A 27,888-nucleotide genomic window follows, 5' to 3' on the forward strand; every position below is an offset into this window, starting at 1 on the left:
CAAGACTGTGAGACTGAATTGCTTAATGCTTTAGGAAGATAACTGTACAAAGTAATCAGTCGGAGAAAGACATTGTTTATGTAGGAAAATAAACTGATAATCCAACAGTAATCCCAGCGATCACCCTCGAAGATCGCGGTGTCTTCGATCTAATTTCTCGATTCTCGTGAGATCAGTGGGGGTCCCGCACCCTGCCGACTCGATCACTCTGCTTCCGTACTCTTGGCCGCGATAATGATCGTTATATTATACCACCATGACGCAATACGCCGCAAATCGGCTAATATGTAGTCGGTAGAACGAAACGACGCATTTACGTTTCTCGCTACTATGTCCCTAATTGCAACGTGTGATCGATTTCTCGCACGGATCGCTTCACATTAGCCTGGCGAAATCATAGGCCTTGGCATCATTTTCTGCTGACCTCGACAGAAATAAATTGTCATATCCTCGCGTAAGGTTCGCGTTAATTAACCAATAACTTTCAAATCACGCACGTAACTCGGAGTTTGAATATAATAATTATACAGAATAACGAGTTAAATGTCTTTCGTAAATAACGAGCATCTGCGTAAAGTTCAAACATGCGCCTGTTGAAGATTCAATATGGCGACAGCCATACAAGTTTTTAGTTATAGGAAGTGGCTCGTGAGACCGTTTTATGTTGAAAACGAAGACACGCCCGCGTCGAAGCTTCCTGTTCGGTTTTCTTCGATTCGGACGTCACGTTTGTCGGACGGTTTAATTGCAGAAATTTCCGAGTATTTCGTTCTTCCGAAGAACCGTCCGCCGAGCCGCTGTTCGTTTTACAGTTAACGCCACAACGCACGGAGGACGGATCAAGAATGCTAATCGCGTCTCGGACCGGATTTCCACCCTTTCGTGGCGTTGCGGGACTCGCGAGAAAAAATAAAGCCGAAAGGGGCTATTTTGTCGTCGAGAAATTCGTCATCTTTAAAATTCGGACATTTTGCAGTTCTCACTCTGTTGTCTTATTTACGTTAAAACATGGAGTTTAGTTAATCAAAATATAATGTTTTTATTTTATTTAAATTCATAATGTTTCCTTATAAAACTAGACAATGTCTAAATTATTTTGTTGTTCTTTTCATATTAAGATAAGCGAGGTATACAGCAGTTTTATGAAACTTGTAATATTAATTAACTCGAATGTCACGTATGGTTGGAAACACAATACAGTAAAATTCCGATTATCCGACATAAGACTGAGGCAATGTCGGATAATTGGACTATATCTACATATGAAGTGATAAAAACGAGGAATACACCTATAATCACAGACGAGGTATACAACAAGAACTTATATCCAATTTACCTTCTCGGCCTACTTTTCTGGTGCTCTAGAGCCCCATTATCATTTTTGTGTCAGGTTACAGGTTACAGAAATGAACGCAAGAGGAAATGACACAGGAAATGAAATTACAGAAACATTTCTGGTCATGCATTATACAGAGTGTTCGGCCACCCCTGGGAAAAAATTTTAATGGGAGATTCTAGAGGCCAAAATAAAACGAAAATTAAGAATACCAATTTCTTGACTGAGGCTTCGTCAAAAAGTTATTAAAAAATTAAATTAAAAAATTTCAAATCATACTGAAAAAATTATTTACGTTTGCTGGAGTCCATTACAATCACTTTTGGTCAATAGACATACCCATGAAATCTTACCCACTCTCTAGAAAAAAATTCAATACTGGCGGAATTTTAAACGTTAGTAACTTTTTAACGAAGGGTCCATCAACAAATTGGTATTCTTGATTTTCGTCCTATTTTGGCCTCTAGAATTTCCCATTAAAATTTTTCCCAGGGGTGGCCGAACACCCTGTATATTCGATAAAGAATTTTTTTCTCGAAAGTGCGTAGGATTTCGTAGGTATGTGTATTAACAAAAAATGATTGTAATTGACCTCCGCAACCGAAAATAATTTTTCCAGAATAATTTGAAATGTTTTAATTTTGTCGAAAAAAGGCACCTCTGTTGATTTTTCTTAAAAATTCATTTTTGATTTTTAATAATTTTGTTTGACGCTCTACAGAAAAGTCAAGGATCAATTTTTCAAATATTTTTGGAATTTCTACATATTCTTCACCAAAAGACGCGTTGTTTGCATTTTGAAACATTAAAATCCTTCAATCCTTTCAAGAGCTATAATATTTTAAACATACGCATAAAATTTCGGAGAAACATTTCTGGCTACATATTGTCTTCAGTAAAGAATTTTTTTCTCGAAAGTGCGTAGGATATCGAGTGGGTAATGTAGTAATACATTATATAAAATAGATAAAATTGTTTCGTATCATTGTCACTGCGCTGGATGCATGCGGCTGTGACTTCTTTGCTAGTGTGAAATAACTGTGACATGCCGGTTAATCGGGTGCTGGATAATCAGAACTCTACTGTGGTGGTAAAGAAATTGCAAAGCTGGGACATAAAATCGAAAATACTTGATTCGATGTGCGTAATTTATATGGGAACTCTATAATTTTGACGACGAACGTAGAAGATTCTAGTCGGGCAGTCTGGGTGATTAATATGAAAATTAATCGTACAACGAGCCCGTTTTATATCCAGACTCTCTATCTCTGGACACAAATGTCCTTGATCCCTGGCGGGAGAGAAGTATTCGCAACGTTCGCAGAACGTAAGATCGCGCGACGACGCGTAATTACGCGGCTCCGCTCTGGTCTTAACACTCTGCCAGTAATGGCCTCAAATTATTGTAATCCCGGCGATCGTACCGTTGCCGCAATTTACATCAATTCTTCCCGGTACCCTCGACAACTTTACGAGACAGTCGGAGAAAAGAAGTTGCGCGGTCGCGAGCGACAGAGACGGCAACCGGAAGCGGAGAACGCTCGGGGGGAATATTCATGCAAATCCGGGAGGAATATCTCTGCTATCGACAGTGAAACCGGTCACTCGTCGACCGATTCTCTTTCCCCGGGGATTCTATCTCGATGGCCGCGTGCTGCTCGAAACACGAACGCTAAACGCGAGAAATAAAGAAACTGGCAGAGGGAGAAAGAGGACAAAGTTCATGGTCGCGGATCCTTCTGAAGATCTACGAACATGCTTCACCGTTGGACGTTATCCACGTTGAATCTCGAAGGGAAATAAAGATCGCCCGGAGGCTGCACACGCTGCCGATACCGACTGCTGAGTCACCCCGCTAGTGAAAGAGTGTCAAAGTGGCATCAGTCTCGATTAGAGAACGTAATTGCTGCGCGAGCGGCGAGACTCGAGCTCGTCGAACGATCGAGGAGCCGTCAATTCCCGCGAAACCTCCTCGATACAAATAGAAAGAGTGTAAATTTTGTAATTCCAAGATACGATCGCGCGCTGAATCAGAATTTTTCTTCCCTGTCGATTAAATTCTGCCGAGGCTCGGCACTTGGACTTTTACTAGTTAACCTCTTGCACTCGGCTGCCTTTGAGGGGACGTCATAAATCTAGCAAACAACTCGAATGTGCCCTCTAAGAAAACTATCATCATAATATGAGCAAACTGAAATTATACATGTATAATTGGGTTTCGTTTGTCACGCATAGTGAGTGTTGTAATTGCTTTGCAAGAATTCCGTCAGTGTTATCTTTTTTTCCTTTTTGGTATTTGATATCAGTCATTTAGGTTACACTAGAAGCAAGGTATGCCTAATTTTGTTTCTAACTGTTAGTTTAGTGTTCATTTTAATATGGAGTGCAGAAATGAACATTTTGGCCATATTCTACTGTTTTATTTCCGTGAAGGGGGAAAAGCTGCTGAGACTCACAAAGAGATAGTAGAAATTTATGGCGTTGACTGCATAATAGAATGTACCTGTCAAAATTGGTTTAAAATATTTCGTTCTGGAGATTTTTTACTCAAAGATGACTAACGTTCTGGTCGACCTACTAAAGTTGATAATGACCAAATCAAAGCTATATTTGAAGAGAATTATCATATAACTGTTCAGGAAATTGCAGGTAGGTTAAATGTATCTCACAACAACAATTGAAAACCACTTAAAATGTCTTAGACTCTCTAAGATGCTCGATATTTGGGTTCTGCATGAATTGAAGGAAATTCATTTAAATGAAATAAAATCGCAAATGCATTTCTTTTTTTAAAAGAATCATCACTGGTGATGACAAATGGGTCGTCTACAGTAATATCATTCGAGAACGATCATTGTGCAAGCATAATGAATCAGCACAAACCACATACAGGGTGTTTGGTCATCCCTGGGAAAAATTTTAATGAGAGATTTTAGAGGCCAAAATAAGTCGAAAATCAAGAATGTCAATTTTTCGATTGAGGCTTCGTTAAGAAGTTATTAAAATATTAAATTAAAACATTTCAAATCATTTTGGAAAAATTATTTTCGGTTGCGGAAGGCAATTACAATCGTTTTTGGTGAATAGAATATACCCCCGAAATCCTGCGCATTTTCGAGAAAAAAATTCAGTACGGGCGGAACTTTAAACGTTAATAACTTTTTAACGAAGCCTCTATCAACAAATTGGTATTCTTGATTTTCGTTTTATTTTAGCCTCTAGAATCTCCCATTAAAACTTTTCCCACGGGTGGCCGAACACCCTGTATAAAGCTGAATCGCATCAAAAGAAGGCCTCACACATCTATGGTATAGTCGCTCGTGAGAAATTATTGAGGCTTGGCTGAAAAGTGATGTCGCATCCCCCATACAGCCTTGACCTGGCACCATCTGATTATCATTTATTTCAAAGTTTACAAAACTCTTTGAATGGTAAAACTTTCAAAAATGATGAGGATCTGAAATCGCACCTGGTTCAGTTTTTTACTGCTAGAGACCAAAATTTCTATGAACGTGGAATCATGAAACTGCATGGAAGATGGCAGAAGGTGATTGAACAAGAAGGAAAATACATAATTGATTCAAGTTTATTTTGTGTATAAAGAATATGAGTTTTATTTCAGCCTACTAAACCGAAATTACTTTTTTGCTAACCCAATACATTATAAAATAATGTAATAATACACAAAATAATCACGGAAACAAAAGGTCACGGAGGCCAAAGAGATCTCCATCTCGGATATAGATCCAGAAGAGGAAACGAAACACGGATACGGAACGGAGGGAGAAGAGGAATAGAATTCTCAGAGCAGGGTAGTGCGTCTTTCTCGGATTTAATGGCGGAAAGAAACGGAGAAATAATATGATAATAAAGAAGATGCGAGGAGGTCACGAATGCTGCTGGTCTTGCGGCGTTGGATGTTCGCGGAAGGAAAAAAAAACTTTAGGACTAAATGTGACAATCGGTATACAGGTTTACGATAACTGTCTACATACATATATTATTAAAACAGGTAACCACGCATCTAACTGTGAAACGCGGCGTGCGACAAACGAAGAGGAAACGCGGTCTATTGTATTCGGGAAGGCACTCCCGCGGTGTGACGCATATCCAGAATCGCTTTGCAATCATATTAAAACGCTTTAATAATTTTGTACGGTCGTATGAATTTTTAGGAAGTATCGATGCTTCTTCGACGGCTTCGCAATATTTAAAATTTATACTACGCTATCAATCCAGGAATTAAAATATTATTTGATCGTACTGTTCTTGGATCTGCGAGATCCGAGATAAAATTTTTAATTTCGTAGATGTTTCTTGATATTTGTTTTACACAAGAGTGATTCTATATGAAAAAGATAAGTCGAAAAGCACTAAATAACATTTTTGTATAATTGTTTACGAATATAGTTCAAAGAATCCTAAAATTGTATAGATGGACAAGTCTCATCGTTAGGCACTTTTGTTGCGTGTTTATACTACATGTGTTAATTCTTTATTGGTATTTTACAAAATTTTGTGCCATTCTTTACATTCAAAAGAGTAATACTATAAATAAAATATTTTAAAAAGAACAATTATAGTGGGTGATTTTTAGTGTGATTTTCTGAATTACTGGGTCATATTTGATCCGAGAGAAGCAACAAAATTCATTTCCCCCACTCTAGGCATTTCTAAAATTGGTCGAACTTAGAAATAGTCATGATACACAGATGGTATGTCCACCATATTCTTATATTTTTTTGACATTATAGGTCGAGAAATATAACAGTGTTTGATAATGAGCCCATCTCTCATTTTATGTAGTAACTGAATTTGTTGACACTGAAATTTCTTTGTAGATAAAATCAGTATATCCTTCGAATGTTTCTTACAGAAACTCTATTAAAAAAAAAAGAATTAACTCATATCTTATATCGTGAATGACATACTATTAAATGCATATATCACTAAAATAATCTATTATAAATGTTAACTGTCGATCTGTTAATGAAGCATTGTTCAAACATGTATGATGGTTTAGGTTTATTCCGTAATGTAAATGGTGGCATAATGATTATACGGAATATGTCATGCCTTTGTAGTGACGCCGTCTATAGCATTTTAGTCGTGTGACAACTAAATAGAAGTGCAACGTGTAGCATGAATCGAGCCATATGCCCCTCAAGCGGCATGATTCATTGTCAACGAGTGTACTGAAGGGAGAAAGAAAGACCAGACCCGAGTTAAGAGTAATGTGGTAAAATGAGTAAGTGGAATGTACACAGTGTCGAGTAATATTTTCTTCATCGCAGGCTTTACGAAGGTTAAATAAATCGCCTGATCTAATACGCCTCGTAATGCCTTCCGGGACTGATCTTTCTTCCAGACACTTAACTCATTTGCCTTTCGATTTAATTTGAGACCGTGCGTGACAACGTCCAATTAGCTAGAAGCCAACAAAACCGTGAAAAGAAATTTTCAAAAATTAAAAAGCATCAAATATTTAGCAAGTACACAGAAGGCAATTAATTTTATTACGAAAGCTTATCATGTTTACATAATTTGTATCGCGAATACGACTCATTTTGATTTTATTCGGACTATTTTTAATTGTAATTAAAAGTTTTCTGGAATATATAATTAAAAATAGCCTTAAATACTCTTTAAAATACTCTCAACAATCCATTGATAATATTATCATGAAGATAAGATTTTCTGCGAACCAATGAAACAATATTAATTACTACAACATTTCTAGATCTAAATTGTATGTTGTTCAACATATATTACCATAAATTACACCACTTTTTGCAGCATTATATCAAAGCTACAATTTACGCTTCCTTACCTATATCATACTATCTTTTATCAATTTTTTCATTTTATGACCTATCTTTTGTAACAACCTTGTTTTCTTACCATATTTAGAAAATGGTAATTTTCATTTTATTTGGTATGTAGTTGTCGCGTCGCGAGCCCTCCGTATGGCCGTCAAATAACAAACGAGCCCAACTCAGAAAGAGCCTTGTAAATACCGTCATATAACAAAATTTGTTCTTTCCATACCTGCGCACCAGATGTCTAGCAGTTGTGCATCAAGCCCGTTACAAACGTTTTTTCCAGCAATTAGGAGTCTAGTTTTATTGCACGCCACGGTCAACCTTCGAGGATACAATAGCACTTTCGCGCGACCACCGACACAGCCAAAAACAGAAAATTTTGGTGACACCCACACCACCCCTTCTTGCAGGGGCTGGCCGTTCACGCCTTACAAAATCTTGTAACCTATCAGTGTTTTTCGCATATTAGTAACCGCCCAAATAGAACTGTATAAAGAGCGACGCTCGCTCAGAAATAAAGGATTGTCGGAATCCCGGGGACCGAGAGTTTAAAAGACCACGGGCGTTTTTAATTTAATCTCTTTATTAACAGATTCTCTACTCGATACCGCTTGCTTTCGCTGTCGTTCAAACTCTGGCACACTTCTTCCAATCGCTCACCGTTCCTCTCATCCATTATCTCTCTCACACTCGCTCTGCCGTGCTCTCTGCCCTCATCCTCACCAATCATACAATCGTTTACAAACATTCCATCTTTCGCACTTTTCGATTCGCCCAGACATACACACACTCATGCACACCTAGTCGCGCGTCTTTTCGCGGCTGGCGCGCGATTCGATGCCACAGGATTCAACAAGAATTTTTCGGAGCATCATCAAACCGACAAGTATTCATTTTTTCGAGTCACCGCATTGCATATCCATCATAACTTTAAATACAGTCCACTTTCAAACGTAAAATATTCGCACAAAGTTAAGTCGGCGTGCGAAGTACGGGTTTAACTTTCCGAACATCGTCGGTGGAAAATTCGTACACGACAGTAGTTTTGTATTCTGTCGAGGGTTCATTTCCACGTAACTTGTTAGACACGACCAAGGCAAATAGTATAAGTATAGTCTTTAAATTTCTGTCCTCGTACGGAAATGACCTATTGTTAGATAAATTATTACGGATGGTGGATCACCAATGTAATGCCGTTTGAAAAAAACGTAGATTGATGAAAATAAACGACCTTAAAAGGATTCCCAAGCCAACTTTCATGGAAGGAAGATTCTTTTTTGCACGTGGTGGGATCGCAAAGGAATAATTTAATACGAGTTACTGCAGCGTAATGATGCAGTTACGGCAGCACTGTATGACCAGTAGTTAGCGAAAGTGCAAGAAAAAGTGCAAGCAGAACGACCAGTCTTGCGTCTATCGTAAAGGCGTTATGCTATTGCACAACAATGCTAGGCACATAAACCATAGATCAATCAAGAAACATTTTGAAGCTTAAATAATCTGTTTCTTTCTCGTCTCTTGATTCTTCAAAATTAACGATTACACATGTAAAAAGTATATACCATTATTCATTTTACATTACATTCCATGTGGCTTTGGACATACACAGAAAATATTAGTAATCAAATTACAAATAAATTTCAAAGTCGAGCAAAACAGAGTTTAAAAATATGTTTTCATATATCTTCGATCAGAGGTCAGCAAAATTAAGTATTCCCATGTGTCCCGCCATTAATTTATTAATTTTTTAGATAACGACTCAGCTTCATTATTTAGTTAATAATTAATCTTTTTAATTGAATTAATAGTTGCCATTGTAGGCAAACCTCTTTTTTAATTCATTTAATGCTATGACGCAATTAAATGCTTTTAAGTTATTCTGAATCGACCGAATTTTAATAATTTAGACTTGTTAAAGAAGGTTAGGGATCCCGTACGATGCTTTACATATTTAACACATTGTGTACCAACTTAAACAAGCAAAATTATAATTATATTATAAAAATATAGTCATATATGTTTGTAATATATAAAAAATCGATTTTTTCGAAAACAATTTCTTGTATGAAAGAAATTTATTCTGTATCTCCGACTTATTTTTTAAAATAAAAATTTCAAAAATTGAAAAATTTAATTTATTTTAAAGTTTCGCTTTCATCATTCTTTTTTACCGATTCACATAATTAACCCTTTGTTAGATAAATTCTTTTTCACGAAGACATGGTAAAATTTGCTACTCAAACTTCTTGACGTATTATATTAAAACTCAGTATTCTAAGTATATTTTGGAATGTTGAATGTGGATAGAAAACAAAATAAATCCTTCGTTGTAGGAATCTCTGTTATTCGAATGTTCAATCAAAAGCATTACCTTTTATTCTTGAAATGCTGTTCCATAACGGTAACAAATAATTATTACAGGCATTTGATATGAATAATAATATCGTCAAACTGATATAACAGCAATAAATTTAGTGAAGAATGAATATTGCATAGTATTGGAAAAGCTAGAGTTAGTGGCATTAAAAATATCTCTATAAGAAATATTCCAAGCTCTCGTGGTATTAGAAAAAGAGCTGAAAGGAATTCAGCGACGAAAGGAACGCGAATCTTTAGAATGTCTTCTCCATGCTCCTCACCAGTGTTCTTTACTGTTTCTGCGACAGTAGAAATTCGTAAAACAATACGTGACCAATATGTATCTCATCTGCAGTCATTTTTGGTGGATATCCAAAAATCAAAACAACAAGAAATTGACTTGTAAAAATAAAAGGTGGAAGAATAATTAAGATTATGTATTGAAAAGTAAGTTTAGTTTCAAACAAAAATTAATCTCGTCTATAAGAGTGAATAGTTTGAGTGTGGTTCTGAGAAAGAGTGAATATTTACACAAGAAACAAATAGGAATTGTGAGTTTAGGCGAACTGCGTCGCGTACGCTCTTCTACGCTCGAGTTGGGTTAGTCGCTGCAGAAATGTTTTAAAAGAAAGATATACATTCCTTCAGATAAAAAGAACTAAAAATTAAATTATATTCAAGTTATTTTATTCATAGTCCTAATATAATGAAAATAAAAGACTAACTACAAATAAATGATGTGGCAGGATATAGAAACATCTTAGAAAATATATATCTTATTTCTAGTCATTTTTGGTGGATACCCAAAAATAAAAAATATACTTGTAACTATGAAAAAAGTGTGAAAAAATAATTAGGGTTGTGAAATCCAAAAACTAACTACAAATAGAGGACGTAGCAGGATATAGAGACATCTTAGAAAATACGCATGGTTCGACTCGATACATTATGCATGAAAATATTTCGAGGCAGAATTTTGAAAATGGACGTTTGGCCAGTCATTTGATGCAAATACCCACACAGTGCGGTATTCGACTCAAGGGAAGACGCACCCTTACCTCGCCGATGAAAACGGATCCCTATCGATAATATAAATTATGAAGACAATGGGGAATGAGAGTGTCCAATGGTTGTAAGAAAAAAGTTGCCGTTGGTTCGTTCGCCTTTGGGGCCCGCAGACGCGACGTTGAAGAACCGAAACAGGAAGTCGTCCGACGCGTCTGACAGCGGGGTAAATAAATGACACCGCGAAGGGACACACGGCGACGTAGGAGACGAGGGGAAAAAATGAAAGGGAAGAAGGAATGGGAGGTGCAGGATCTCTCGCGGCGACCGGTGACTTCGAACCGACGCGACGACGCCGCGGATCAAAACACAAAGAAGCGAACGGTAACAGACGAAGGGACGAGAACCGGCAGAAGGAGAAGAAAACGAAGAAACGCGAACGATTCTCGACATGGCAGTCGGGCCGGGAATCTTTGAACCTGGTACCGGGGCTGGAGCAAATAAAGGAGCCGGGCAAAAACGTAGCGGATGTCAAAAATGAAAGAACAAAAAAAAAAGGAACGAAGAAGGAGGAGAACGAACGAAAGAGGGGAGGGAGAAGTTTAAGGTCACGGACCTTCGTCGAGAGATCGCCGGAGGATCGCACAGGTGGTGGTGCTACCTAGGAGAGCGTTTAAACTTGCTAATGGAAAAGACCACCGGCCCCCGGGGCTATTTGAAAGCGACACGCCGCGCGGTCACGTAATTTACGCGTTAACCATGCGCTGATGGACACGCGGAAACCGGGGATCCGCGCGGGGACTCGAACAGCGTGGGTGACGTTCCTCCAGGCCTACGATATCAATCGCGTGAGGTCAGCGATGACAAATGGGAAGGAAACCGACGGTGAATTATCTTCGGGAAAAGCTCGAGCAACAACAACACTCATTAAGGGTGTATTGCTGTCTATGTCATTTTTTCGACATTTTATGATTTTTTTTTATAATAGGTGGGCTGTTTTGTACTGAGATTTTGCAGATATATTTATCTTACAAATATGTACAATATGTTTTTCATTAAAAAGTATTGAAAATTGTGGGAGTTAAAACTTCTTGTTTAATGGCTCTTCTGAAAACGGTGCTCCACTGACTTCCACGATTTCAACCGATTCGCTAATCTGAAACAGAGGGGGCTAAAGTATCTTCATTAGGAAGGGTGTAATTATAGCAGGAACTAGGGAGAAGTCAAAATCTCGATGAATAAAGGCGTGTCTGTTGAATATTCTCTCCAAAGAAGTCAATTGGTCTGCTAGATCTTGAAATATCATGGAGGTCAGTTTAAAAAAACGCATTTAAACAAGAAATTATAACTCCTACAATTTTTAATATTTTTTTATGAAAAAAAAACTGTACGTACTTATAAGATGAATAAATATATCTGAAAAATTTCAGTACAAAACAGCCTATCTATCATTTTAAAAAAATTATAAAAACGACCGAATAAATGACAATCTAGACAGCAATACGTCCTTAAGGGGGTATTCTGGTGTGAAAGTGCGTTTTTCTTTTAACTTTCTCGGGTAATTTTTTGCAAATAAACTGTAACACCTATTGCAGTCTTTACAAGGTTTATTTACACATTTTTTCAGTGACATTCTTGGGTGTTTTAATTAAAATTGGTGGCAGTGCATACTCTCAAACATATCCGCTTTTAACACGTTGAATGCCAAACTAAATCCCTCAAATTGTCCACGAAAACGAAACTTTGTTTTTAAACAATTGGAAACCAACATTCCCACAATTTGTCATTAAATTTATTTTTACATCCGCATTAACATTCAAGAGTCTTATTTAGATTTATTTTCTTTAACATCTAATCTTGAAAATTAATTTTTTTTAGCTCCTTAGTGAAAAGTCATGTCACTCACATACATATAGATGAGTGATAGTTCTGGATTAGGTGATGAAAAAACGTGAAAGATTCTTAATTAGCCTTTTGCACTCCACTGTCGCAGCTATGGCGACAAACATAATACATGCCACAAGCTCGATTTAAGTTTCATTTATCATAACAGATTGAGTTTAGGGAACATATAAATAAATTTAAATTATATTATTTATTTTTAGAAATTACATCACAAAATTGCATTGGTATTGCTAGTTGTTCATATTAATAAAGACTCTAAACAAAACAAAAGAAGAAGAATAATAATAATCTAATTTTGTATATTTAAAAAAAAAGGAATTCTCCATTTTATACATTCTATTAATTTGTTCGAATGGCGGATAACGAATAACAATCAAGAATAACACTCCATTCAAATAAAAAATTGTTCGAATAAAAAATTAAACACACAAAAATTTACTTGAAAATTTTCTCGTATAGTTTATTTGAATATAAATTTATTTTTATTAGACCCTTTTAATAATGATTATTTAATAATATCTATGATCTATACTCAATTAGTTAAAATAAATAGAACTCATTTTCTTCTATTTAAAAAATTATTTTAATTAAATAGTACTAAGATTTCCCAGTAATGAGACTCCTAAAATCAGCTCTTTTTAAAATTGATAATATTCATTTATTTTAATTAAAACTGAATTTACCGACATTTCACTTATACCTATTCCTATCATGACTGGTCAAATGACCAATTGTTAAGAAAACATATTTAAAAGAAAACATGTTTCATAATATAGGTTTAGTGTTAAGAAATAAATAAGATTAAAGAGAAGACTTAAGCTCGTTATGAATATGAAACAACCCTCCTTGGACGTGTAATGCAATCTCGAACTATGTATTATAAAAGCTATTGTATTTTGTATTTTATATTTTTTGAACTTGATAACCGATATAAAAACTGGAAAGTCATATCTTGTTAACTTTTTGTTTCGAATTGCTCAGAATGAAATAAAACCAAGTGGAACCAAAGATGATTCTTTCTGTAATAGCTGGTAATTCAGTTTATAACACTTTTGGTTGAAGAGCGAGTAATAAAACGTTACTGAAATGAGAAACAAGTTCTAAATGCAATCGAGGGTATTCTTGAGTGTCGCAATAAAAGTCTTCGTAAACACGAGATAGTGTAAAAACTAACCAAGACAATCGTTGTTTGCTCAAAGTGTTTTAAGTATGTTTGTGGCACGTTCTGTGTGAAGACAAATGTTTGTCTTATTTATAATGAACAGTTAGCTGAGATTCGGATTAAATAATCGTGTTTATCTAATTAATGAAACGGTTATGATGCGTGCAATTGGAATTATACGGCAGATATTGTTAAGAGATTGATTTTATCTTAACGTAAATTAAAAAAGGGGATCCTCTTCGTTTTTTTATAAATAATATTATAACCAAATATTTTAAAGAGTCTCTAGGTTGGAATTGTGTTAAACGGAACATTCGATTATGTAATTTATGTAAATGTGATATTCAAATATTTAATGTTATTCAAAAATTTAATTTGCTGTTAAGTTATTATTTTACTCAACCGTGACAATACGAAAATACCAAAGTGATAGTTTTGTTCTCGTGGATCTAAATTTTGAATCCAATAGAATTCCGCTCGAGGACTCTTAAACGGGAACGTTTAAGCAAACAAATCAAAACGAATTCCGTCGATGTTAAGACGTCAAGCTACGTTCGTCACGATTCACAGGTGTACAAATTCCATATATCCGATTGCCATCAACTGCTCATTTGGCGTAATCGTACTGCCTCGAGACAACCGGAATGCGTACAAAAAATAGATTAAAGAGTAGCAAGCATGGAAGATCGGTGACTGGCAATGTTTACCATTCGTAAACGAGCCGGAACTCGCGTGAAATTTTCCCGCGTCCGTTCCCTTGTCCTAGAGAACGTTCACCGCATTCTTTAACACCCTGTTGCGCACGCGACGATGATACTTCATCGTGAATTATTACTCCGCCCGTGAAATGCGCGCGCAAAGTCTCTTGAGTAGAAATATCGCTGTTCCCGAGATTGGCGCTAAAATTATGAGTCGAATATCCTCGGTGTACAAGGCGCTCATAAACTCTAAATGTCGTGACTTTTGTTAATAAGAAAAGGGTCTAAGGCAAACGTTTTAAACGAGAGAACCATCGATCGACAATATTTAGTTACACTTGACGGTGCTAGATATAAAAGAGGGGTTAATAAAAATTGCGGAAATATTCCAGAATTCCACTTCTAGAAATTGTAAAGTTTTGATGATTGTTTAACATTTGTCGATAAAGAAATCGCTTTAAGTTTACGTCTCCCCTTCATTTTTATATGCCACTGCGCAGCTCAAGGTTAATCGATATACAATATCGATACCTTCTTCTGGTGTACAATAAAAAATCTGGTTTAAATACGAAGTGAATCGCCTAAAGTGTTAGAAAGTGTTTTTCAGTAAATGGACATATCAGTAGAGGGGTGATAAGGGGGGTAATATCGGGGGTATTTGATATCGTAAACTTTTTATATGAAACACTTTTTTGCAGAACTCATACTTTAAGAGTCATTCAGGATAGTTATGTAATTTAGCCTATACGAGGTGTTCGTTTTAAAACTTTAAATCTAAATATCTCGAAAACAACACATTTTTGGAAAAAATATTAAATATAAAAGTTGCTCGGTATTTTTTATTTATTGAGCGCATTCAAAGTTATTTAAAGGGAAATGGAAATCTATATTTTTATTTACAAATTCTTATTCTACGCAAAAAAAAGAACAAACTTATATATGAAACATTTTTTTATCGAGGATATTTAATAAAATAAAAAATTTTTACTAATGAAACATCTTTATTTTTATTGACTAAATGATAACGAATCAATAACGATTACACATTTTTACGTGACTTCTTTACTTCATAAGGAATCACTGTGGACGCTTACATCCCTAAAACATAAACAAAATTTTGAAACGATAGATTATTGTTCATAATACGAAAAAAACTTCAGTGCCCCCATTTTCATAAAATGTTTTCAAAATGCTCTCCATTTTAAATCTCTTCCAAAAGAACCACGTGAAAGAGTGTAATTGTTATTAATTTGTCAACATTCAGTCATGAAAAAAATAAAGAAGTTTCATAAGTAAATATAGTTTTTATTTTATTAAATATCCTTGTAAGATAAAATTTTATAAAAACATATTTCATACAATAGTTTCGTCCTTTTTTGTGTAGAATAAAAATCTGTAAATAAAAATATAGGTTTTCATTTTCAAAAACAAGATTACCCTACAAATACTTTTGAAAGCGGTCAACAAATAAAAAATAAATATAATAGTTGAACCACATGCAAGAATTAGATTTTTCTAACTACAACAATATATCATAAGTAGCAAATTACTCTTAACTGCCTTAATTTTTTTTTAAATATGTAGGTACATAATGATGTTACATAACAATTAACAAATAACAACATTAACAATTAATCTATTACTATAGTGAGCAAGATTGTCGTACACGAATCAAAGAGTTGATAAAGAATTGATCAGAGTCAGAGTTGAGAAGAGTGAGAGTAATCAAAAAATAAATTATTAAATTGCTGGGTTTTTCTTATATGAGGACATTTTACGTCGGACGGTAAAACGAATCATCAATTCTATAGTTGAAAATATATCATAAACATCAGGAAACATCAAAAGAATTCCAGAGTTTGATTGAAAAACCACTAATGTTACATCGGAGAACCGTCATTTAATTACAGAAGGACTCGTAGAAACTCTGAAGGGCTCCGAAGTACAAATATCAAAGAGAACGTTTAATATTTTAACGGCCGCTGTCACGTGTACGTAATTTCATTGCTTCCGTCATCATGTCATCATCCATTTAACTTGTTACGTTTATTGAGGTTCCAATTTAATCTCGTGTTATGATATTCCAACTTATAGTTCCTACCATTTTCGTATTGCTCTTTTTGATCTACAATATCAGTGTAGAAAATCGTTTCAAACTGTTCCTATAAAATTGATCGATTGCCTTTGAAAGCAGTTGATAGCTCATCGACTTAAATTTAAACAAATTAATTAGAAATAGTTTCTAATGAAAGTTTCTGAGGACGAAAAAATGTATGTATATCTTCACCATTGCATTACGATTGTTTACATACAATTACTCCTACTCGTACACGTACTCTGTAATAGTGATTCGCTATAAATGAAAAGAAACTTGTTTCTTATAAATTCTTTCCATTTATTTTTATCAAATGTTGTTTATTAGTTATGCAACTTCTACTTACGAAGTAATTTTATTTTATTTTATTTAATATTAACGGGTAAGCAATGTCAATTATAAAACCGAGAGAGAAATGTAAATAATATAAACAGTATACAAATCAACAATACGTTGTGTTTTCCAAAGCAATCACCCATCTAACATTCATTATGAATCATTGTTTCATTATGAAACAGTTAAGATATTATATCTATTTTTCTTTCAAATTTATCACAATGTGATGCCCAATAATATATATTTTCTATAGAAGGAATATCTTTTTCTTACAGGAAAAGTTTAATAAAACCATGTTTCTGAAAGATAAGAATCGGTGTTTTCAACGTGGCATGACCGTTGACTTTTGTTTTCAATTTATTCAAAGACAAACCCTCAAATATCACAATGTATGCAAAAATGGACTTGTATCAATATAAAAAATAACGGCTCAATTTATAACAAACAAATATTTTTCATTTATAGCAAATCACCATTAAAGTGTACGAATACGAGTAAGAGTAACTGTATATACTAAACAGAACAACAAAAATGTTTTACATTTTGCTTGAAAGAGACTAAATTGATTACATTATATTTTTAGAAAATTGATAAAAATTAATAAAAATCTAGCCTACCCTAATTTAACCATACTTTGAATGAAACGAAGTTATCAAGTAATAAAAACCGAAGAATAAGTTAGACCAGATTACGTTGGGTTGGATATACACTACTCGGCAAACATTTACCATAATCAACGGTTAGAAAAATTCTAATACAATACAATACCATTTCAGTCGATATTTTTGTTCACTACTCTTTTAGTTTGCAAGCGTCCTATATTGTTATCCCTGAATCCAATTACTGGACCAAATCGTTTCCCGCGTTTATCGTTCGACGTCTGGTCGGCAGTCTCAATTATCGGTCGTTTAATTTTCTAATCTTCCACTGGAGAGCTATTATCGATGACACAGACCAATCGTAACCACGGGATCGTGGCTCGCGATCGAAGTAGTCGTCGATCGCTGTAAGAGCATCGGCTGGTCGCGTTTTATTTCTGGATCGAGATTTATGACTGGAAATTCAATTATCCGGAGAGGAAACGATCACGCAGGATACTCGGCGATTTCTTCTGGTCTGTCCGTACCTGGGGGCCGGAGAATAGAGCGTTTTCTTTCGCATCGCGATAATGTAAATCGGTGGTTTCGGTGTATCGCTGCAGACATTACTCGCGAACGGTGAAAGTATCTATCATCGAGTACCGCGAATAAACAGGGACCAACCCAGTGGGATATACATCAGCGAGGGTCTCTCGAGCACCCAGTGTCGAGCTGGTCGCTTTTCAAGGTCGAGACGTTTACGACTTTATGGGCCAATTACCGTGGTATACTGCAAGTTAGTTTGCGAGGCTTATAGCCAGCACTCCTTCTTCTTCGTCTTCTTTTCCAAGTGTCCGTCGCTCGCCGGGATCGTGCTGTGCGCGTTTCGAAACCTCTCTTCCTACCCTTTTTCCGAAACGTCTATCCACCGGAACGATATCAAGCGATATTTTATCAACGTTCACTGCGAAACTGGTTCCACGATATTCCTTCAGCTACCTGAATTACAATTTCCTTAATGCGGACCGACCGGATTTCTGCTGCGTCGAAGAAGAAGCCATCAGCGCGACTTTTACACGGGGTTGAACGAAATTGTTACAATTTTCAATTTGTTCTGATATAGCAGTCAGGTTTCTTTACTACTATTAACTTTTTCGCTATAAAAAAAAAACAGTTTCACATATCTACCGAGATAGGAAAGAAAAGAAAACGAAAGGGGGAAGGCGTTTCTCGTGTTATGCTAGTGGACTCCAATATTCTCACTAAATAAATATAATAATGTATATATATTTATGTATCAATAAATATTGATACTAAAGCAACTCTAGCAGGCTCTGCTTTAAACGACGCGACGGGTTGATCAATGCTCGGTCGAGGAGCGTATATACAGGGTGTTCGGCCATCATTGGGAAAAATTTTAATAGGAGATGCCAGGAAGCTAAAATAAGACGAAAATCAAGAATACCAATTTGTTGATCAAGGCTTCGTTAAAATGATATTAACGTTTAAAATTCCGTCTGTAGAACAGCAATCTGCGAACAGCTGTGTACCCACGATAGTTGCTCTCACTCACAAAACTGTAAGGCTGCCGATACGTAAGTAAGTAGAGTTTCGATAAAAATTAAAAAATTTCAAATAGTTCTGGAAAAATTATCTCGGTTGCAGGGGTCAATTACAAACATTTTTGGTGAACAGACATATCCCAGAAATTGTACTCAGTATCGAGAAAAAAATTTCTTACCGGAAATATGATGTCTGACCAGAGACATGAATGATTCCCCTGAAATTTCGTGCGTATATTTTAAACATCATAACTTCTGAGCGGATTGAAGGATTTTAATGTTTTGAAATGCATACTACTAGTATTTTGGTGAAGTATATGTAGAAATTCTAAGAATGTTCGAAAAGTTGTTCCTTAACCCCGTAAAGTGAGAAAACCCCCATAAAAATAGTCTTGTTTTCAAACAACCGTAACTCCTATATTAGCGAACGTATTTCGTTGAAATTTGATTGCGAAGTAGAGCTCATGGATACCTACAAAAAAGTATTAGACAACTTTTCTGTAGGGCGTCAAAGAAAATTACTAAAAATCAAAAACGAATTTTTATGAAAAATCGACACGAGGGTGTGCTAAAATTTTTCGGCGAAATTGGAAAGTATCAAATCGTTCTGGAACAATTATTTTCGATTGTGAGGGTCAATTGCAATCATTTTTTTATAAATAGACACACCCCCGAAATCCTACATAATTTCGAGAAAAAAATTCGGGTAAGTGTACGAATTTGTCGACAAAATTAAAAAATTTTAAATCGTTCTAGAAAAATTATTTTCGATTGCGGGGGTCAATTGCAATAATTTTTGGTGAATAGACATACCCCCGATATCCTACGTACTTTCGAGAAAAAAATTTGCAGATTGTCGTTCGACCGGCAGAACTGTAAACGTTAATAACTTTTTAACGAAGCCTCAATCTACAAATTGGTATTCTTGATTTTCTTCTTATTTTGGCGTCTAGAATCTCTTATTACAATTTTTCTCAGGGGTGGCCGAACACCCTGTATAGGGATAGATCAGTCGAGTACTTGTGGGAGTGATAAATTGCGCGTAGCCCTCTACTGATGAGTGCGAGAGGCATTGCCACATACTTACACTCTATATATTTATGCACAGATAACAAATTTTTATTTTTTTCAAAAATGGGAAAAAGATCTAGTCGAACAGAAACAGTTCTGCTTTGAAAAAGTTAAAGTTCTTTCGAACAAAATCGTTAAACGTTACATAAGTTCGAGGCTATAGCCTTAAAAAGTATTAAGAGCAACTGGTCTGGAGTTTGATAAATCTACAATATACTGATTTCTTTTCGAAATTCAATGCACTATTACCGACCATTGGTATTGGTTCTCAAATAATACAATCGTCTTGCATTAAAATCGAAAACCGTTTACGGGACAAATTCTGATATTTTCTCTCGCTTGTTCGTTCCAGTTCAGAGCAAAGTGAGATGCTCCGAGCAGTGGATGGATGTCGACATCGTGAGGAGCAGTCCACAGGCGAGTATATATCTCCAGCAGCTGAAGGACTTTCCAGGTAAAGATCGATTCGTGTTTCTGTCTACGCGGAGCCACAGCATTACCGGCGTGCCAGTGAAATATAAACGGGAAGCGGTGTTTTGCGCACGCGTATTTTGTACGCTGAAATGTATCTTCTTTTGCAGACGAGGCTTGCAAAGCCCGGCTGAGCAACGGCGTCGCCACGTTCCGATTATCGCTCCTGGAGGAGGACATATTACGATGTGGTATCACGAAAGTCGTGAACAAAGTCACGGTAGGACATAATTACGAGGTCTGGTTGCCGATAACGCGACGGGACGGCTACAACCGAATAATTAAAATGTAGAATTTAAAGTCGATGGCTGACCGCGACTGGTGACTTACACGACTCCATTACGGACGCCATTTCCTTCTCAAATTGTTAACAAGCCACGGGGCACAATGTTTCTTCTGCATATCATACGACGGAGATCACTGACTCATAATTGATTTTTTTCCGTTTATTCGATACCAATAGAAATTTGATCATGTTTCAGTTTTTACACGAGCAAAAGACCCAATATTTGTGAAATTTAATTTAAGGAGGTATTCTAGTATAGAATCTTTTTTGTTGTTACACCTTTGCACAGTAATATAAAACTTTAAACGCGATTTTTTCGAAATGGTTGCCATGATAGCTCAAATCCTACTGGACCGATTGATAACAAATTTGGAGGAAATTTTCAGCACACGTGTTTTTACTATTTTCCTTAGTACATTAAATATTTTGAAAAACACAGAGAATAGATTCTTTGGTTTTAAAGTGTATTATTCTAGCTCCAACTACGACCACGTCCATACTGATTAATGTGCTTGTTGACTTTCGTGGCAACCATAAGGACATCTTTTTCTTGAAGGACTTTCGCTAAAATTAACGTGACTTCTAAAATATTTAATATTTTTATATGAAAAAAATTATGAATATTTTTCAAGCATAGATCTAAATATATGTATTTAAACTGGGTACAAAAATATTTTATCTTTCCCACTAAAAATGTTCAAAGTACAATGAAAAAATTGCGTTCTAGGGCAGAATACCCCCTTGAAACGTGAACGTTTCGAAACTTATTCAAGCGATCTTCAGCCTGACAAAATAAAATAAAATATGATAATAATTGTATAAAAATAGTAAATAGAACGTGATTAAAAAAATACATAAAAAGAGAAAAGAAAAGAAAATTTTGTATCGCAAGGGGAAAAAAGGAAAGGAAGAAGCTCTAAACTTAATCGAACGTTGCTGATTATTTTTAGTAGAATAAACAAAGAAAGATATACGTGATCTAGCTTGAAAAAGTCGCTCGTCCGCATCGAGCCCAAGTTGTCGCGTCTAGTTTCCATTGTTTCCCTCGCGTAGGAGGATACCCCTGGATTCGAGTCAAACTGCAGACGTGTAATTGCATTGTACAGGGCCAGAAGGTATACTTCCATCGGATAATAGTCGAGGAGCCCGCTGATTCGAGCAAGCACACGTTCACGGTGAAGTGTGTTATCACCGAGGTCTTGGTGAAGCCCGGAATCTCGATCGCGTCCAATCACACCACGGTTCGGCGCAGCGTGTTTCCAGCGGGCTTTCAGGAACCCGAGTGAGTTCTCGTTGCGTTAATACTTGTTTCAGATGTCGATTATTTGCTGCACCGTTCTCGAGCGCGGCGTCAAAGAACACGGAACAGCTGTTGCACGCGGCTAACCGATTCTGCACGGGCAACAGTTGCGTCTTTCCATCGAGGACAGCTTCACCTAATAGACTCTAGTAGACAGTAAGTGGCGTCGAAAAGTAATAGTTAAGATCCGCCACGAAGCCTTCCTTTCATTCGAGTGGCTCGCGGGCGAACGAACCGTTTCGCAATCGCTCGAGAATTTATAGGGTGACAGCAGTGAAACGAGACTGTACCTGGTCAGACAAAGCGTTGAAGGTTCGGCTACAATGACGGAACAATAGAATCTATGATTTTTAAATAATAATAAGAAAAACGACACACAATCAACTCGCGTAAGGCTTTGTATTTTAGTTTAGTATAATATAAACTAGAAAAAACTGTCTCAATGTTTGGAACGTAATTGATTTTCATTAAGAGGTGTTCCAAACTAGTGATAGGCATGGTACTATCTTTTCCCATCATTTTTAAACGATAGTAACAAAAACAACACATGACTAACTCGCGTAAGATTATGTATTTTAGTTTAGTGTAATATAAACCAGAAAAAAGAAACTGTATTAATGTTTGGAACGTAATTGATTTTCATTAATAGGTGTTCGAAACTAGTGATAGATATGATACTATCTTTTCTCATGATTTTTAAGAAATTCGATGATTAGCTATTTACAGTGATGACCAAAACTGAGCAATGTTATAAAATTTTCAAAAATATTAACACTGATTTAAATGCACAATGTTGTATTATAACTAATGGTGCAATGCATAAAAATTAACGAGCTGGTACGCTGTCTTTTAAAGACTTGTAATGTTTATTTAGGTTTCTTAAGGGGGCATTCTGGTCTAGAGTTTCTTTTTTTGATCTTTCTAGGGATTTTTTTTACAAAGAAACTATAAATTTCTTAATTTCGACATTTTGAATTTAAAAAACTATTGAGTTTAAAAAAGTGTCCTACTGGCTAACATGATTCCAATCATTCTGCTTATCTAAAATGAAAAAATTAAAAGGATTCTTGATCAGTATGATTGTAGACCAAAATAAAAAAAAAATTTTTCTTATTGTTTTTTTAGCTCACTAAACGTGAAAAAAAGTCAAGAAAATCGATATTTAAGATTCAAAGTGCCATTTTGTAAATTTTTACTATTATTTTCATTCTAGTTCACGTCATAATCTCAGTCATGGTAATCAAGAATCGCTTTGACTTTTTCATTTCAAATAAGCAGAATGATCGAAATCGTGTTAGCCAGTAAGACACTTTTTTTAAAGGAACCTTGTTCAATTGCACATAATTCAGTCAGTTTTGATTATTTTCACTTGAAAAAAATTGTGAACATTCGTAAACCATAAATAAATATGTATGCAAAATCTTGAAATTAAGAAACTTATACTTTTTTTTTAAAAAAAACCCCAAAACACCGAAAAAATGAAACTCTAAACTAAAATAACCCCTTAAATCCTATATACAAAAGTTATTCTTAAATAGTATTAATATTTGTGAATACATTTTCATAATCTATTTATCTGCAGTTGTAGATAAATAGATTATATTAGTAGTGTAATTAGTATAGTATTTTTTTAACTTTTTCCCAATATGAAACCATATTAAAGGAAATCAAGGAAAATATAATTTTAAAATTAGATTCTAGATTTTCAGAAGAAAAACTGCATGAGAATAAGTCTCTTGCCAACAAAAAATATTGTGGAATTTTAATGAAAAATAGTGAAATTTTCATTGTGTTTCATCATTTTGATTGTTGTTCCGGCGATACAGCCATAATTACTTTACATTTTACAAAAGCTGATATTGGAATTGGATGCCGCGACAGACAACTGTAATTACTTTAATCAGAATCGTTATAGAAATTCAGCGATTAATTTAACCATATGAAATCCTTCGTTAAGTGCGAAAGAAGTTAATGAGAAGTAAACTGAGCCACCTTTGTGACAAAAATCAAGTTTATGTAACTGTAGAATCTGTAAGTATATTTGTACACTAATGACATTTTATGTATGATTAAGTTATAAAATGTCATTACTATAGTTTACTTACAGGTGCTACAGCTACCATATTTGAACGCTTCAATTTGTACCTTTCAAGTCTCAAAGCTTTGTTAATTTTTCGAATTTCAATCTAATGTCTACGTGTTTTTAAAATCTAAAATTTTAAGGAAATGTGACAAAAGAGGAATCGATATTTTTGAAATTCTAAATGAGACGATCGCCTTAACAAAAATACCGTTTTCGCTTAGATTTGCGGATCGATATGAATTATGGAAAGAACGAGGACAACGAGAGATACTCGCCGTGTTAAGTCAATAATTAACCGCGCCTTTACCAAATATTTTAACGAGCCGACACGTTCGTTAACCCTTCGAGTAGAGAAGGCGAGGCTATTGAGACGTATTTATTTAAAATAGTTGTCCGTTATTCGAAATACGAAGTGATTTTTAGAAACTCAAGAATATATAATTGATAATGAATTGAATAATAACTCAAAAATATACAATAATAATATAAGTCAGATTATTCATTATTTTCTATACTTATACATGTAAACAGAAAAAAGTGTAAAAAATTAATTTTTCTTTTAATCAACTATGTTTTGAAGAACACAGATGTCAACAAGAGGTTAATTCTAAGCTAAATGTAGAAACTGGGATTTCCTACAACTTACTTTTATGCTTTTGAAGACATTTACATACACACGTAAAATGACGAAAAAACAATGTGCACTACTGTCCATAAATATAATCTTACTTATGGTCGTAGGTACACATCTTGTTGACAGTGTACAATTTTAAACATATTCAAGTGTTGCAAAAACACCATTGTAATTAATAGATTGCGGATGTTTATACATTTATGGAAAATTTTAATTCTCAAAAAACTAGAGAATGAACTTAATACGAAAAGATATAAGAAACACTTAAAGTAAGATACGAATTATTATATTTAGGGATTGAGACAACCCTCTACAACGCTCCCGTTTCATTAATTCTATTAATAAAAATATAAAGATCCGCAGTCTAATTATCAAGTAACAATTCGAATAAGATTTTTCTACGCAATGTATTAATATAGAGTTTCTTTTTAAAAATCAGTTTGAATGTTTACGTTTCACGCAATTGTTCAAAAGTTAAAATCGTTTAATGTCAGCGAGTTAAAATTTATTTCACTGTGGATCATCAATTTCATCAACTAGTTTCACAACTTTCTTATAACGTTTGCCATAAATATGTAATTGTACTTTCATGATACTTTGAAACTTATAGAACGATACCTTATTAAAATTTTTGGTGCTAAAACAGTTATAAATTCGGCCATCTTTCTTTCGATCGTTTCAAAGGTTGCGATCATAGAGTCGACTCGCTGTTTTACGATCCATTTATTCATGAAGACTATAGCGCGCAGGTGCTGGGAAACCTGAAATGTAATTTTAGCCTCGGATATGTCGCGTCAGAGAGTCTACCTTCCTTTTTCCGCGCGCTCGATAAAACTCACTTCGCGAGTCATTCGTACTCTCCGCGTAACCGCGGCAAAAAGCTCCAGCTGGTCAGCCAGAACCCATTCAAGAGGATCGGTTTCCACGCCTCCGACATGTAAATGTCATCTATAGAATACTAATGATCCTGCTGAAGTGTTTTCAAAACTACGAATAAAGTTGGCCAAAGTGTAATTTAATTATACTTGCGATGATAAAATTACGTCTAATCGCAGAATTCGCTACACGAAAATTTAAGGAATACCTAATTTTTGAGTAGAGACATTGTAGAATCAATCAATTTAGATTTACAACAATTTTTCCTTACAGTAACAATACTGTCTTCTTGCAATACGTTGACGTGACAAAATGTGTTAATCAACAACCAGTGGCTTCGAATTTCTACATTAAACGACAAATTGTATGAGTTTATTGACCATCAATCGAACGAAGTGCACGAAATGTTATTCGAATTGAACAAGAATTTTGACATTAAAGAAGTATGTTAAAAAATGCTCATTTTTGCTAAAAAAATATCGTTATCGCTTCTCCGAAAAATGAAATTATTGAAAATGAGTCTAAAATGTAAACATGGTGAAGATTGACCTCGGCTATATTTCGTTTCATCGTCTTCTTCGGATATCGAATCGACCACGAAATAATTAACAGAGAAATCAGCAGGCAGATGAATTGAGGCTTGAAATCGAGGAAACCTAAAGTACCATGTAATTATTGCTACATGGGAACAATACCTAATAACGCGTTCTCCTACGTTGCATTCATATGATTGTGCAAGTATGGCGTCCAATTTGATTTCACTTTTCCTAATTAATACATACACATATGAAAATGTCTGAATATATAACATAAAATACATATATTTAGATATTTTTTGAAATAATGACAACTTGTAAAAATCAAAGTAAGTAAATTAACATGTTCGTATTTGATGTCGAAAGAAGAAAAACCAAATTGCAAAAACTGCAACTCGACGCTAACAATCGATCACATTTTAACAAAGTGTCAAAAATACGAAGAAACAAGAAAGAAACTCGTCCTACCAAAAACTATCAAACACCTAAATGACGTTTAATCGTGCAAAAAGAAGCATTACAATTTTTAAAAGAAATAGGAATCGTGAACCTTATACATATGTATAACACACCGATTGAATATAAATCGTGTATTTCACTATACAGGGTGCTCCATTTAAGTTAAGATTGTAAAAAATTTCAAAGACATGTGAATTAAAAAAAGCAAACTTACACATGTTCTTTAGTATTTCGAGTAGGGAGTCAAATAGCACTGTTACGAGCGGGAGCGCGAGATCCTGGATTCGGTCGAGGGGCAGTACTCGACCGGTGGTTTTGGGTATGGTTAGGAAAAGAAAGGAGGTCCGGACGAACCTGGGGCTCTATACCCTGGGAGCCGTAGGTGGAGGTTACGTGGACGAACCAGGGGCTCTATACCCTGGGAGCCACGGGGTTAGATTTATAGGGAAAATGAATGGTTTCACGGACGAACCAGGGGCTCTATACCCTGGGAACCGCTAGTAGGAGTGGACGAACCAGGGGCTTTATACCCTGGGAACCACGTAGGTTTTTAGGATGTTTTAGGATCTTGCTCTCTGTCGTGATGGTACACCTCGAGCGGTAAAGGTGTACCGGGTTCGTGAGATACCCCTAGCCTTACGGTTAATATGGTTCAGGGTTGCTTTGAGTGAATAACACACGTAAGGAATAATAACTTGAATATATATTTTTGACGATGCACAAATACAGCTATGGATTTACAAGAAGTTGTACAATTGCTAAATTGCCTCGAAGGCGAAAGATTTGTTATCGGCTTTTACGCGGCGCGTTCGCGGGAGCTCTACTCGATTAATGGACACTCACTGATAAACCGCTAAGGTAGATAGTCGTAGATAGTTGCTTGAAGGGGATTATAGCCCGATCTTGCCCTGAGTGTCACAGTAACGTCGTGCCAAGAGTTTAGGTAAAACTGAGCTCCCCGAGTAAGAAACCGCGGCCCTTATATAGTTGAAAATGCTCAGTACTAAGGCGGGGCATTACCATAAAAGGCAATGAAAATTGGGCCGGGTGTGCGCATACGGCATGAGTCAACCCCGTTCAAAGGGTTGCACGCTAGATGCTCGAGCCAACGCCCAAGTCACCAAACGTTTCAGCCCCATGCATGAATGATATGTAACAGCACTAATAGTTTTTTAATGCGTGGGCATTTTCAAGGTTATTTCAAGGTCATCATGGCTTTTTTTATCATAAACCCATATTTTTTATTTTGGAATTATATTCTACTAGTCATATCTAATCATATCTAAAAAGTCACAACTTTTATTTGAAACATTTT

The 27,888-nt window shown here is 35.4% G+C and overlaps 1 protein-coding gene across 1 annotated transcript in view; it reads left to right on the forward strand.

Moving 5' to 3' along the window:
* LOC122403124 overlaps positions 1-27,888 on the forward strand; it is a 95,728-nt gene that overhangs the window by 59,010 nt on the left and 8,830 nt on the right. Inside the window, exons 2-4 of the mRNA XM_043406461.1 lie at positions 20,281-20,382; positions 20,510-20,619; positions 21,792-21,967. Coding sequence (XP_043262396.1) covers positions 20,281-20,382; positions 20,510-20,619; positions 21,792-21,967 — 388 coding nt within the window. The remainder of the gene's footprint in view (positions 1-20,280; positions 20,383-20,509; positions 20,620-21,791; positions 21,968-27,888) is intronic.

This window comes from Colletes gigas, unplaced genomic scaffold (genome assembly GCF_013123115.1).
Source record: "Colletes gigas isolate AHSC1104 unplaced genomic scaffold, ASM1312311v1 Colletes_gigas_Sc00044, whole genome shotgun sequence".
Lineage (NCBI taxonomy): Eukaryota > Metazoa > Arthropoda > Insecta > Hymenoptera > Colletidae > Colletes > Colletes gigas.